Genomic DNA, 14,822 nt, shown 5'->3' with positions numbered 1-14,822 from the left:
GACTGTGTCAATATTTTTCCAGACCTCACCGCCACTTCGAGCTGTAACCGTTTACATCAGTGACACCTTTAACTTAACAGTTTTAGTTTGCAATAGACTAGACCACTATCATACAACAGAATTTCCGGTTCATCTTTGTTTTTTAATAAAACGAATAAATTCACGAACTTTTACTAAAAGGTTTTAGGACTCAAACTCTTTGGACAGAGTCTAATTCAGAAAAATACCTACAAAATTCAAGACCTCATAAAACCGTGATAATACTTTTTAATACTTAAGGGTTTTGATTTTCCCAAAATTGATCAACTTTTAATACTTTTCAAGACACCGCGGATACCCTGCTACCATCTGTCAAGGTTGTGTAGATCTGGCCCGGAGAGTGGATTTATTCGAAAATACTCTCCTGACGAGGCCCTCGAGGATCGATATGCTAACGGCCAAGCTCCACCATGGCCATCGAGCGTTGCGTCTAATGTGCGTTGCGTCCGAAATTGGGATCAAATGCATTGTAATCAATGAAAGGTGCTCCACCTGCTGCGTTGCGCTGCGTCAGCGTTGCGTCCGATGGCTGCGTCCAAAGTAGACTTTCAAAAAAGTTTGATTTTTGACGGTGGATGGACGCAGACATCACAATGAGACGCCCGTCAATCACCGCTCCTTATAGGAAGGCTGTGCCTGACGCTTCCATAGGGTGCTCCGTTGGAACGGTGTACTCAAAGCGGCATAATAGCGATTTTTTTTTTATGCTTGTTGTAAAATAAAAGTTCCATGATGCATTGAAATGACATTAAACTAAGATAATACGATGGTTAGTCATTTTTCAAATCTTTATTAATAAGTAATTACAGAAAAAGTAAATGACATTTCTGTCATGGCTTCCGCATTTTGGCCTACGAGAGTCGGAATCATGTCGGAATCATGTGCTACCAAGCGGCCCAATCACAGTGCTTACGGTTGCGTAGGCACTGCCACGTAGTTACATTTTTGGAGAGGTGCGCGTCAACCTACGCAAGCTACGGCGTAGGCTACGCCGTCGATTTTATGCAGAAGTATAAATTGGGCTTTAGGCTTCGGTTCCTGACATTGCAGCACAAGACATAATGCAATAGGCATAATACAAGATAAAGGTGACAATATTACAGGTAAGACAAGATACACTGGTGGTGCAATTAGTAATAATAGATAGTTCAGTAGTAAAGTGTCTGCGCTTAAAATGTTTGTAGTCCGTATACATGGGGTGTGCTTGGGGATGATAGTCAATTGTCTACAGTGGGCTTGTTCATGTTCTTCAATGTATGGATATTAAAATCATTGGATTTATCGGGACGTTACCCACTGAGCACTCGGGAACAGTGCTCAACTTGTCCAGCCTCGCTCTATGTGCAATGAATATGAATATAAAAAGTCAATATATTTGCATGAATATCAATATGATACATACAGTAAAGATGTACATTGTGATGGGTACAGGACAAGGCAGAATAAGATACAGTATGTGCAGTGTGCACGTATATTCTTTGTGTGCACTCCTTCATATATAATATGTAAGGTAATATTTCAATTTATGTTGGTGGAAATTGTATCCATTTCAAAGCGTTTCTCCTGTTTCATCCTTCTGCCAGCGGAGTCGCAGTTGACATTTCTCCAGTTTCTATGCGTACGCATGGATCACAGTGTGCGTAGCCTAGAGGTGCGCACAGTTTTTATAAATCCCCAAATTGCGGGAAAATTTGCTTACGCACCTTTTTGGGCGTATGCAAGCTTTATAAATGAGGCCCCTGTGGGGGGAGAGTCAGGGGAGAAGGGGCCTGGGGTGGGAGGGGCCAGGGGGCTAGGAGGTGTCCTTACCTTCAGATCCTCGTGCTTTGGCATGATGGTGATCTTGTTGCCGTCCACACTCAGGATCTTGCCCTGCAGGTTGATCAGCTCCCCCTCGCACACCTCCACGTTGTCCCCCGCCTGCAGGTTGTGTTCCCGCTCCTTACCTGCGCTCACACACACACCATTCCACTTACAAATAGATCTTAAGTGTGTACACACACACACACACACACCTCAAAGAGCCCCTCTTCCATATACCAGGGTTCCTACAAGTTTCAACAAGTCAAATGTTTTTTTAGACCTCTTTGAATATCATTTTAGACCTATTCACAGCACCCTATGATAGCTTTTTGTCATCCTCGAGGTGATGAAATTAGGGATTTCACTGCCATACAGACAAAAAAGGAAGCAAATTGACATTTTTGGGGTTCCAGCTTGATTCATTTCTGCGTAAATAGATGCGGCCGGACTGATTTCCTTGCAGGATCTCATTTTTAAGACCTAGCACCTCTTTTTTAGACCGAATTGAAACTGACATTTGGGACCTTTTTAGGCCTTATAGATTGGCTTGCCTGATTTGAGACTTTAAGGCTTTTTAAGACCAGCGTGGGAACCACACGGACAGACAGGCCTGTACCTGCGGTCTCTGTCACCACCTCCAGGTCGATGCCCTCTGGCTGATCCTCAAACTTCTCCAGCTCCGACAGCGTGGGCTTCACTCCCTCAGTGATCTGGACGCAAAGGGACACGGAGGAGAGACTCCGCTTAGAACCAGAGGCCATAGTTACAGCTCAACACCAGACCAGCTCTGCAGCTGTGTCGGTCTGAACAGGGCTGTCAACAGTTGATTGGGAAAAAATGATGTGAATAGTAGTAAAGAAACGGCCAAATAAAGTATTCTTACGACAGCAGACATGGCAAAGCTCTTGAAGAGGAAGCCCTTGCGGCTGTATCGGTTGGCTTCAAATATCATGAAGTCTCCGTCGTGGCTGACGTCTCCACCAAGTGACCTTAGAACACACACACACACGAACACACACACACGCACGAACGAACACACACACGAACGAACACACACACACTTAACTGTTATCCTACACATTTAGGGCTGCAGAATAACAAGGTGCAACCCTTCGTGGCTGAAGGCCGGACCTCCACTTGCTTTGGCATAAAACAGGATGGGTGTTGGGGAAACTCTCAGAGCTCCATGACTTTAAAATGCTATTTTAAAAGCTATACATTGTTTCTTTACAAAGACAGTGACTGAAAAACCATTAAGTAAAACAACAACCTTATAATTCTGGTTATGATAGGGCTAAGACTAAGCTCATTCTGTATTTATAAGTGACATTATTCAAAAAAGGCAGATTTCATACGTGTCTTGTTATTCGATTGTTAGGAGACTCTTTGTACCTGATCTTCTCTGCATCAAACAGTCTCTGGGGTGGTCTCTTGAACTTCTTCCTCTTGGCGAACCAGTCTTTCTATAAGGTCAACAACCAGAGTAGCATCAGGGACAGGCAGGGAGGCCGGGGAGCAAACAACTGGAGAACAACAAGAGTAGGGTTGATGCTGTTGCTTACCAAGCTCATCCGGGCTTTGATCCGGTCCAAGTCTATCCTGGGAATCATCTTCAATGATATCGTGTTCTGACTGGGCTCCACGTAGTCCACCTTTTGGATGAAAATGTCAATATTATATTGAGGAGAACGACATCTCAACTACGTCTCAAGTCTTTATGTTCTTCAACTGTGAGGCTGCGTACACAGTGAAGAAGTGGTAAACAAACTATGTTTTTAACACTAGAACAGCCATGTGAGTAAAGAAAAATATTATATCTTTGCACTCGATCAAATTTCAGGATCCTCCTTTCATGACTTTTCCGAGATATGTTTGTTCTACCACCCAGTATCCTTACATTTTCTAAATCACATCAGGATAAGCTAGTATAACGCTATTTTGCTAGTTTTTCTGTGTAGGAAGCAGGCTAATTTACAAGCGGCAAACTAGTGGTCGTTGTGTGTAAATAGCAGCTTCCCATTGTAAAGACTATGGTCATTTGACCCCCGAGGCGGCTCTTATAGTAGGTAACATAGACACAGCTGTTCTAGTGCTAAGCGTACCTGGGCGATGTCGTCTTTGTAGAGGCCTCTCTTGAGTCTGACCCAGGACTTTGGCTTGAGGTTGGTGACCTCTTTGACCACTTTGAGGACGTCTGTCATTTCCTTGATGGGGACCATCTGTTGGTTCCAGAAGCCCATTCGAAGGTTGCCCACCCCCTCGATGGCTGCCTTGACATGAGTCTGCTTGTAGGACTCCACGTAAATATAACCTTTTACATGTTCGGGAGCCACCACAGACTTGATTTGGAGGGGCTATGTGGAGAAGACATTTTGGGGAAATTAGAGAGGGTCCACTGGATTTCAAGCCTGACAAAAAATATACCATCCTTCATATACATAAACATATACCATCCTTCATATACATAAACATATACAATCCTTCAAGAGATGTCTAGATTGGCCCAAGAAAAACTGTATTTAACACAACACATTAACATTTGAGTGAACTTTTCTTTTTTTTTTTCAGCTGGACTGTAGCATTCTGGGTACATATTAGGGGTGTAACGGATCACCTAACTCACGGATCGGATCGTGTCACGGTTTTTGAGTCACGGATCGGATCATTTTTCGGATCAACACAAAACATTTTTGTTTTTATAAAAACTGCTTTTTCCTTGAATTCTGTAAAAACACCACTTTTACTATGTGTACAAAAACCAACAACATTCAAGATGTCAAAACTGGTAATTATATATAACATATTCTACACTCAAACATTACATAATTATACTGAAATACACTCAATTTAAATGATAGGAGAGAGGGAGGAGGCGCCTGGTTGCAGCAGTGAATCACTGGGCTCTTTAAAGCAGATGAATAAACATGTTTTATGCCACTTTTAACTAAATAATAAAGTGAACCCTTATTTTGAACATGGCATGAAAAAAATGCCTACATTATCAGAAGTTGTCGAGCTACCTTTTCCGTGCCTCCCGTCATAGTTGACAGAGAAGCCAAAGTGCTCCCATACATGGGATTTAAATGACGAGGGAGCCATTTCGAGTTCTTCTCCGCCGAACAACGTAACATGATACACTTGGGCCGCGTTCGTAAATTCGCTTTGAGAGCGCCGGAGGGCACACTGGGTCCGACGTCATAAAGGGACCAAGTAATTTGATTGGACAAGAGGCGTTCAAGGAACGCTGATCAGATTCCAGAGCGGATTTACGAACGCAGCCTTGTTGTTGTGGATTTCCAGCTTCACGTGTAGTGAGCAAACAACGGATTATTTTTCTTTCGCATTATCAACCTATCATTGCGCTTTAGAGTACAACAAAGCCCGCAACTCTCGCGTCTATCTTTTCATGGCAACTCTACATTGTGATTTACAAGAGATATTAAGTAAGATATTAAGTAATATTATTACTTGTTAACATTTTGCAATTGATCCGCGGTACACATGCGTTCCGAACCGTGGAGGGTGATCCGTTACACCCCTAGTACATATTGTATGAAATGGAAATGTTGACAGGTCTCACTGGATTTAAAGCAACAACAACAAAAATCACAAAATGTATACTATCTGTCAAAAGAATCAGAGTTGAATGAAAAAACACATCTAGACTTACCGTGTCAGTGAATTGATAGGCAACAAATTTCCTCATCAAAGCGATTGCAGTTGCCCTCTCTTCCCCAATCTGTAATGACACATTTTTATCATGTTAAAGCTTCTTTTAATTGTCTGACCAACTAGATGTCAGAAGAAGGAAAACCACTCCACATACCTTGCACTTGACCGTCCAAAGATTTGGGTCCCTTAAAAAAAAGTTTAAGTAAAGAACATTTAGCAAATTAACGTTTAATTCTACTAGTCCACTAATAATTAACTAAGCGTTTGATAAGGCAAATACATACTTGACGCCAGGGAGCAACTGTTGCTGGGTGATGTCATCAGAAAGCTCCTCAGAACTCCCAGGCAAACTGAATAGAAAGAAGACGACATCAGGACCCAGGCTTTTACTTGTTTGATCCAAATAAACATACTGAAATTCACTGATGTCACTTCAATTTGGGCCAACTATCTCCACAACTGAATACGGTGACTCACTGTTCTCCTCCTGAAGACTTGGCATATTTCCTCATGTAATATTCACCCAAGGCCTCCTCTCTGGAATCTCTGCAATATCCCCAAAAACACAGAAAAAGAAGAAATCACACAAGGCCACAAGTTACAACTGAAATGACAATGGAAATAAGCTAAAGAGAGGCTACTGAACTTCCCTTGTCCACCAGTTTCACAAAGTGCTAATAAAAACATAATTAAAAAAGGAAAAGCAGAGGTCCTTCATAGACAAAGTACCTCCAGAGATTCTGCAGCCTGCGGGACCCAGAGTGGTCCTCCTCCAGCACCGCATGGTCAATGTTGGACACTGTAGAAGAGAGCAGACTCAGTGAGCGCATTGTGGGGCTACTCAGATCTTGTTCATTTGGTTGACAACTCAACTCCCTACTTCCTCCCCATAATTCATGCCACAAAATATTGGGATGCTTCATTATTTTTGACAGTTTAAGTGATGAATCTGTGTTGTTGTAGAATGACCCAGCTTTTTAAATTCATAACTAGGTTCTTTAGTTATGACCAGCAGCCTGCTCTGGAAAACGTAAGCTGTTCTAAAACGTTTGACCGGTAGTGCATGTCTACAAGTGTCATTTTCAGCATTCGGCATAAAAAACTGAACTGGAAAAAAATAGAAAATGAATACTAGAGGCAGACAATTCGAAATCAAGGAATTTTTTGGGGGAATCGAATGATTCTATGAATAGTTTCAGCCCTAACGCATGCGCCGTCTTGGCCGCTGCCCTGGACGTCCTGAGAGCTCATTGTCGGTGTCTCCGCTCTCAAGATACGAGCCGGTCAGATAAAAGAGTTGATGGAGTGACTGTGTTTGTAGGCTGTGTTGTATGTGAACGTAACCTGTAATTATTGTACTATTATGATTTTCTGATATACCAAATATAGTGTAATGAAGAACTATGGGGGGGGGGGGGGGGGGGGGGGGGGGTTACTCATGTGTTTATAGTGGGGGGGGGGGGGGGTAAGATAAGGGGGAAAAAAGAATCAGGACAGACACTTATTTTGTTTGGCGTTATAATTGTTTTTCATGTGTACTGTTTTGTAATAAATAATTGATTACAAAAAAAAAAAGATAGCAGCAGGTCAGTGGCCAAAACACCCTAAGCAGTCGATGGAACATTTTTAAAAAAAAGTAACAGAACACTTACCCTCTGCTTCTTCTGTTCAGGTCCAGGCAGGTTCAGAGGGAGAAGTGCACATTAAAAGCCAAATGACATTGTCAAGTTGCACACAGCAAAGAGGAGCAAGGACAATGGCACAGACAGGTGCAAAATAAGCAAACAAATGGGAGAAAAAAAATAAAATATAAAAAGTCATTCATGATGTTAAAAAAACTTGACTGTAGATTTAAAACATGGATACTCAAGGGTCTTTTTAAGCTGTGTGATATTGCTGATTGAAAATAAAATAAAATAAAATATCAGTTCATTCAAACATGACGAATTAGCTTTTCTTCTAACAAGGAAGCAATTTCAGGCAAATTGTCACGCTTGGTTCACCACCCTAGGCAGGTACCAGAAACAACGCCACCGATCTGGCCAGAGTCCCCTGGCCAGATCGGTGACAAAACTTATTGTGACAAAACGTATTTAACCCTTATCCTAAGTGTCTGATCAACTTGACATTCCACAATATTTTTTGGGGACTAAGAACTTAGTCATGGCCATCTCAAACATAACTCAAAATTGTAGAGCCGTACAAATCATATACAAGAACCAAATCGTGTTATTTGCATTCTGTGCTCCCTTAGACAACACGTACAGTAGAGTGGAAATGGGGTGGAGTTAAAACAGGATGTGACATACTGTGTAAGAAACAGCTAATCCATTTAATTGGATACAAGGAAAAACATGTAAGCAGAAGAATCGGGAATTTATTTACCGTTAACTGAAGGTGGCATACACAAGAGAAGGAATTATTAGCACAGGTAAAACACAGTCAAGACAAATTCAGAATTCACAATAATCTAAGCTTCAAGTGGTCTGACACTGTTTCCTAATGCTCGCTGTCACTTGCAGAATTCAAATACAACAGACTATCATTGTCCTATGTGCAAAGTATCATCTCAGGGGTGTAAACTGGTGATGGCCCAAAAAGGTGACACTTTTTTATTGCGCCGATAACATTTTGTTGATGGGGGGGGGGGGGGTGGATATCGCTAGCACTAGCGGTGGTAGATGGATAGCGCTAGCACTGATGGTGGTCTCAGCAGCGGTCCTAACCTTAACACCCGCATAATTATGTTGAAAACAGGTTGCTTACTGTGACTGTGTCCTCCACACTGTCTAGAATTGTACCTAGCTGCATGAAGCTCAAAGTTATTTCAACAGCAGCGGAGTTTAGCAGACTAGTTAGAAGAGATTAGTTAGAAGAATAGTCATCATGTGACTTGGATGAGACGTAGACACCCCCCCCCCCTCCCCAAATATCTTTTTTGCAGATCTACATGATTCATGTGGATGACCTATTTTGAAGTAAAAACAGATAATTTAGCAGAAAGGTGACAAGTTTGCACCCCTGCATCTTCACACCTGCCACGTCTGTCCCCATCAATGACAACAATGGTCCTATAGTCATGTTTCAAATGCCCTCATAGGTTTCTTTCGTGAGACCTCACCTTTTTCCAAAATGTCCTCAGCGCCTTCCTCCCATGGATCTTCATCTTCATACTCGTCATCCACATCTACATAGAACCAGAGGAAGGGATGGAATGACACATACTAGAGATACTTGAAACATCATTGTTTGTGGAACAGAACTCTTTACCATAAAGCCCAATGTACACGGCGTGCGATTTTGTCGCACGACAACATTCGATTCACACCACCGAAGTGTGTGGGTGTGAATGGAGAATCGAACGCTGTCGTGCGACAATATCGCATCGCAATGCACACGGCGTGCGATGCGACATTGTCGCACGACAACATTCGATTCTCCATTCACACCCACACACTTCGGTGGTGTGAATTGAGAATCGAATGTTGTCGTGCGACAAAATCGCACGCTGTGTGCATTGGCCTTAAGAATGCAGGAATATGAAGAGACGGGACCTACCGGCTTCATCCAAAATGAATCCTCCGTGCCTGGGTTTCTTTCTGGGACGGTTATCATCGTCCTCTTCCTCCTCTTCATCATACTCCTCCTCATCCAAGTCTTCTCCTTCTTCTTCTGCTGCCTTATCGCTTCCGGATAGGCTTCTCTGACCGTCATCTTTCTGTACAATGGACCAAAAACATTTGACCCACTCATGAAAGTGTGTCAATGTATAGTAGTGCCTACTAACTACTAAGGATTAAAGTCCATTTCTATTCAGAGAGTTCAGGAAGTAACTTGAAATTACAATTCGATTTAATCCAGAGTCCTCCCTGAATTGGAATTTCTGTGAAATGGAATTTACCCCAACTCTGTTTGTCTGTCTGTTCTTCTTAACATGACGGGCTCGAGTTACCAGCTGCTCCCATAAATATGACAGAAGCCGTTTCTGTACTAAATGAATGGCTGCATAAATGAAACATGAACTCTGAACGGCTAGCCTTACGCCATGGAAGAGTTCCATGGGATATGTTCCAAGGACTAGTCCGACCCAATGCTAGCCGCTACTTTACTACAACTATGGTCTCGGCAAGTCTCGTAAAATAGTCAAAACCCCCTCTCTCCTAAGACATTATCGAATTATTGTTTTGTAATATCACGGGGGGGGGGGGGGGGATACGGGATTTAAGCAACCATCACTGCCTGCGGTCGCAAGGAAGATGTGCGTTCTAGGCAACGTTAGCCAACCTTTCCACTGTCTCAGTGGCCAAGCTAACTTAGCATCATTATCTGCAGATACATTGTCTGCCAAGCATTACGCTGGTACATATACATTACGGTGTAGTGTGACTTGGCGAAACCAATCAAAAATGTAGTCTAAACGGTAGCTAGCTTGCTAATTGCGTTAGCAATAATACATATCGCCATCCAGTTAGCTAGCTAGCTCATTTGGACAGCCAGACATACCTCGTTTTCTTCCGCTTCCTCGGCTTCGCCCTCGCTCCCACTCCCACTCTGGGCGTCAGAGAAGTCGCTGTCCTCGCTGTCAGACATGTTTCAAGCCAGACTCTCTTTTAGCTAGTGGTGGAAATGAAGAGTATTCTCTATGAACACATACATGCAGAAAAGGCCTGGTCACGCTGGAAGTCACAAAACAAGCAAGATGGCTATGGCTCACTGAGGGATCTTGAAACCTGCAATTCAAAGGCATTACCATCATCTTTTGATAAACATATTGGGAACGTACACCATACCTAAATCGCTCGTCCGTGTTTGGTCTTCACTACTAAAACGAGGAGGTGCGGTACAGCCAGAGACAAATGACTAGCTAGCTAGCCAGCTAGCTAAATGCTAGATTTGATCACTTCCACGTCTTCCTCAGATACACACAATCACGAGATTTAGGGGCTGCGAGCCACCTATCGCGAGGGTTTGTGCAGGGTTCAGGCCACTGGTTTTAGAAAGTGGTTCAATGTAAACATAGCACCACAAGAATAGTACTAGATTTAAGACGGACATAGACTAAATAACATTTTCAAAAATTCCATTGAAGACGGGTTTTAGTCTAAGATTAGGTGCAAGTGCTAGATTATTATTGGGAAACATAGAAAATGGCTCAATGACTCAGAACCAACATGTGACTCTTATCTCACTCACTCTTTTCTGGACAACTCAACTTTGCACTTTGTAATATTAGATCACTGTCATCAAAAACATTTATAATCAATGATCTAATTGTCGATAATATGCTTGATTCTATCTGTCTAACAGAAACATGGCTTGGTTCTGATGGAGTTGTCTCTCTTATAGAAGCTTCTCCCCCAAGATATGTATTTTCCCAAGTTACTAGACAAAACAAGAAAGGAGGTGGATTAGCAAGTGTATAGGCTATAGTGACAGTTTTAGTGACTAGAGATTTTATTAATCTATTCTCTTCTCTAGATTTTACTCAGCATATTCAGGGGTGCACATAACTGGTGCGCCAGTGCGCATGCGTCGCCAAAATGCATGCTGCGCGGAAGATCAGCCGCATGAACGCGCTCTTGCGCACCAACAGCTGGAAGCGCTGGGAGAGGAATTTACTTCCTCAAAATCCAACTGCTGACTGCTGCATCACTGCAAGCCCCACTAAGTAACTATTTGCCGTCCCCTCAGCCGAAGGCCCGACGAGTAATCCATCACAACAGTCGACCGACGACGACCACGGCGACTCCCCTCACGAAAACATTCGGAAAGTATCGTAACTCGTACTTTCATTCCGCGTATCGCGTATCGCACGGTTATCATGCCGCCACGTGAAAATTCAGTCCCGAACGACTCGTCGCTAAAAGGAAAAACAACACCCAGGGACACGTTTCTTTTCTCTGAAGCTTTCAAACGTTCAGACGTTTGTTTTACAGCTTCATTATCGCACCTCGACCCCTGACCCAGGGAATATGGTTGGGAATTCTATTAGAAAAAGAAAAAAAAAGACTTTGTTGCACAATCAAAATAATGAGCTATTTAAAGTGATAGCCTACAACATCCTCTACCATGGTTGGTACCAGCAGTCAAGAGAGCAGTGATGATGATGATTAAGCTTGTAGCATAAATAACAGAGCAGTGCTTAAAGAGATGTCAGTTGATTTCATTGTGTTTAAAGAACAGACATTCAGTTAGTGCTTAAAGAGATGTCAGTTGATTTCATTGTGTTTAAAGGAGTCTGACAGACTTTCATGCTTAAAGAGCAGTCATTTGATTTTGCATTTGTTTCTTTTGTTTTGCACACAATAATTTGTTCGTTCATCTTTATTAATGAATAAATGTCGTTTTGCTAATATAAGTTATCCATGTATCCCTTTTTTATCCATCCTGTGGGACGGGTCGTGACTCGCGAGCTCGGGGAGCACCAAGCAGCATCCCTAGGTGCTCCTCTGAGCACTGGCCCCAAAAAGTTATGTGCACCCCTGAGCATATTACAGAGCCTACTCATAACAAAGGCCACACACTAGATCTAGTTATTTAAAAATGATTGGATATGTCTGTGTCCTCTGTTCTAGACATTGCTGTATCAGATCATTACTGTATTTTCTTCTTTAAGGTAATGCTACATATGAAACAGAAGTATGTGGACCTCATTGTCAAAAAGCAAAATTCAAACAAAAAGTTTAAATTTATAAATTCATGAGCCTTGTGAATTCACTCTCTTCACCTCGCGAAATACTCTCGATAGATCCCAGTGAGCAATTTTACGTTGATTAGACGTCTAAACAACGTCTAAATGGCCCGTAGACGTCTAGGCCAAATCGAGGCTAAATATTGGAAATTTAAAAAACGTCTATGTTTAGACGTTGAAATGCCGTTGAACCATAGACGTTGTTTCCCTTTCTATGTTTCAACGGCATTTCGACGTCTAAACATAGACGTTGTTTCAATTTCCAATTTAGCCTAAATTTAGCTTAATTATAACCTAGACATTGAAACACCGGTGTTTAAACGTCTCGGCTAAAACAAAGCCTAATGGAGGTGAAATTGAAACGACTGTTTCTATAGGCATTTCAACGGCAGACTATATATAGCTGTTGAAATGCAGTTTAAACAGACGTTTCAATTTCCAATTTCACATCAATTTAGCTTTGTTATAGCCTAGACGTTTAAACACTTAGTATAAGTAGACAAATACAATTTTCATGAGTAATAAGTAAATTATGACAAGGAAATATGAATAGGAACATGTATTTATTTAGGGTAAGGGAATTATTAGTAAATATAAATGAGGAAATAAGAATAGGAACATGTATTTATTTAGGGAAATAGTAAATACGACATATAAATAAGGAAATAAGAATATTAAATATTAAATATTAACAATGAAATAGGAACATTACATACAACATAATAGTATTTATTAACAGTTAGGGAGACAACATTTAGGTTGGGTTATTCTTTCTGTAGCCAGCACCGCCCGTTCTGCCTGGGGCCTGCTTCAGGTGATCTCCAATGCTCGCCCTTGCCTCCACCTCTGTGACCTTTTTTAGGTTCATGACAGCTTCTGTAATTAAATAAAGCAAAAGAAAAGTTATTTTCACAGAAGAATCCCATTTAAAACTTTAAAAAGCAAGAGTAAAGAGCCAGATAAATTGTGGATTGCCTACTATGTGCCAAAGAAAATGTAATATGCTTGAATGTCTGGTGCCCTGTAGCTCTTGTTCCTATAGTGAGCAAATGTTTGACACTCGCCACAAAATAATCTGTATGCTACCACCCACCCTAGACCCCCGTGTATGGATAGTAGAGTTGAAGCCGTTGCTATAGACAACAAACCTTTAGTGCACACCTTTTTGATCAAGTCAAGTTAGCTGATGACGGTGCAGGCCTGATCAACAACAACATGATGGTGGATGTTTTGAAGCAGGGAGGTACCTTTACATTCAGCCAGTGAGGTGTTGAAGATGTCTGCCAGGGTTGTCAGATGGCTTTGACCATTTCCAAAGATGCAGTGATATTCAACAGTAACCTGCAATGTACACTGGGACATTGAGACGGCTTTATTATCCTAAGTGACTTGCAACAAATAGCCTTCATTAAGTGAATCATCTATCCATCAGTCATCGTATGTTACCTGGCTATGGAGGCTAAGTTCAGAGATCAAAGTTCTAAATTGGAATCGAATTCATAAGTGGAAAATTCTAATGCATTTACCGGTAACCAGGTTTGATGTGTGTTGAAGATCAGATGTCTGTGAGCACTGAAGACAGCTGGTCTGCACAGCTCTTCACAGAGTACAAACCACTTAACACAAACTGATAAAACTCCATATAGCCATGTAATTACCTCATTGACAATGTTGTTACTAGTTATAGTACTATACCGGTATAGAGGTTATTAACTTACTATACAGGTATAGAGGTCTTCATGTCAAATATAAGGCTTTTGTTTTGGACGCATCCACCTACTTTAGTGATGATGCCGGTAGGTATATTTAGCCAAAAATAGCTAGCTAGTTAAAAACAAGAAGACAGAGTGGTCTTGGAAGTTATATAACTCCACAATGTTGACATATAGAAAAAGCAAACAAGCCAATGCTAAGCCGAAAGACTTGATAAATGTTGATAAAAAGAGTAGATAAATGTTAGTATAGCTGAACTAGCTAGCTCACCCTGGGAGAGGTACTGCAGCGCAGACAGGAACGGGTCAGCCTCGTTCTTTCTTCTTTCTTCCACTCGCAAACTTCTGTTACTAGTTCGACTAGAAACGGACAGATTGCTCTCAGATGATGAAACCAATTCTGACCTCGACAGGTTAGACATAGTTTTCTACATAGTTCCATTAAAAATCCATTAAAATAGGTATTAATATTATGACGGTAAAATCTCTGGCCAACAACATTCAAATCTTGCGCGCGACCGTTTGCTGGCTGTGCGCAGGCGCAGTGTAGTAGTTCCATGAGTGCCCGCGGGTAGGTAGACGGTCGTTGTAGTTCTCAGCCTCTTTGTTGTAGTTCAACGTCACTGCATCACTGATGTGCTATCAAATAAATCGTGTGGAATTTATCATTTGTTATGAACGGAATGCAAATGATCCGCCATTTTCACGTCCACTGTGTTTTAAATGTTTTGTAATAATGCTCATTTTAATTGAACTGCAAAAAACACAGGCCACATGTTACTGTAAGAGTTAGCTGTTAGTTATTGTACACTGGTACACTGTTATTTAAGGTCGACGTGACCTGTTATTGATTTGTGTTTGCTGCCGTTTGGTCTAGTTGTTTTGACCTGTTATAGCCTACTGAA

At 41.7% G+C, this 14,822-nt stretch overlaps 1 protein-coding gene across 1 annotated transcript in view; it reads right to left on the bottom strand.

Annotated features, from left to right (window-relative positions):
• supt5h (SPT5 homolog, DSIF elongation factor subunit) overlaps window positions 1–10,431 on the bottom strand; it is a 46,381-nt gene extending 35,950 nt beyond the window's left edge. The window contains exons 1-16 of the mRNA XM_080530764.1: window positions 10,305–10,431; window positions 10,018–10,128; window positions 9,073–9,232; window positions 8,636–8,701; window positions 7,167–7,178; window positions 6,244–6,313; window positions 5,992–6,060; window positions 5,799–5,864; window positions 5,669–5,699; window positions 5,513–5,581; window positions 3,945–4,196; window positions 3,405–3,494; window positions 3,235–3,305; window positions 2,726–2,831; window positions 2,459–2,552; window positions 1,849–1,985 (exon numbers count right to left, since the gene is read on the bottom strand). Of these exons, the coding sequence (XP_080386890.1) occupies window positions 1,849–1,985; window positions 2,459–2,552; window positions 2,726–2,831; window positions 3,235–3,305; window positions 3,405–3,494; window positions 3,945–4,196; window positions 5,513–5,581; window positions 5,669–5,699; window positions 5,799–5,864; window positions 5,992–6,060; window positions 6,244–6,313; window positions 7,167–7,178; window positions 8,636–8,701; window positions 9,073–9,232; window positions 10,018–10,104 (1,380 nt within the window). The 5' untranslated portion in view covers window positions 10,105–10,128; window positions 10,305–10,431. The remainder of the gene's footprint in view (window positions 1–1,848; window positions 1,986–2,458; window positions 2,553–2,725; window positions 2,832–3,234; window positions 3,306–3,404; window positions 3,495–3,944; window positions 4,197–5,512; window positions 5,582–5,668; window positions 5,700–5,798; window positions 5,865–5,991; window positions 6,061–6,243; window positions 6,314–7,166; window positions 7,179–8,635; window positions 8,702–9,072; window positions 9,233–10,017; window positions 10,129–10,304) is intronic.
• Between the last annotated feature and the right edge of the window lie 4,391 nt (window positions 10,432–14,822).

The sequence above is a fragment of the Nansenia antarctica genome (assembly GCF_963989245.1).
Source record: "Nansenia antarctica genome assembly, chromosome: 5".
Taxonomy (NCBI): domain Eukaryota; kingdom Metazoa; phylum Chordata; class Actinopteri; order Argentiniformes; family Microstomatidae; genus Nansenia; species Nansenia antarctica.
Note: the sequence above shows the minus strand (reverse complement) of the source record. Positions and strands in the feature narration are given on the sequence as shown.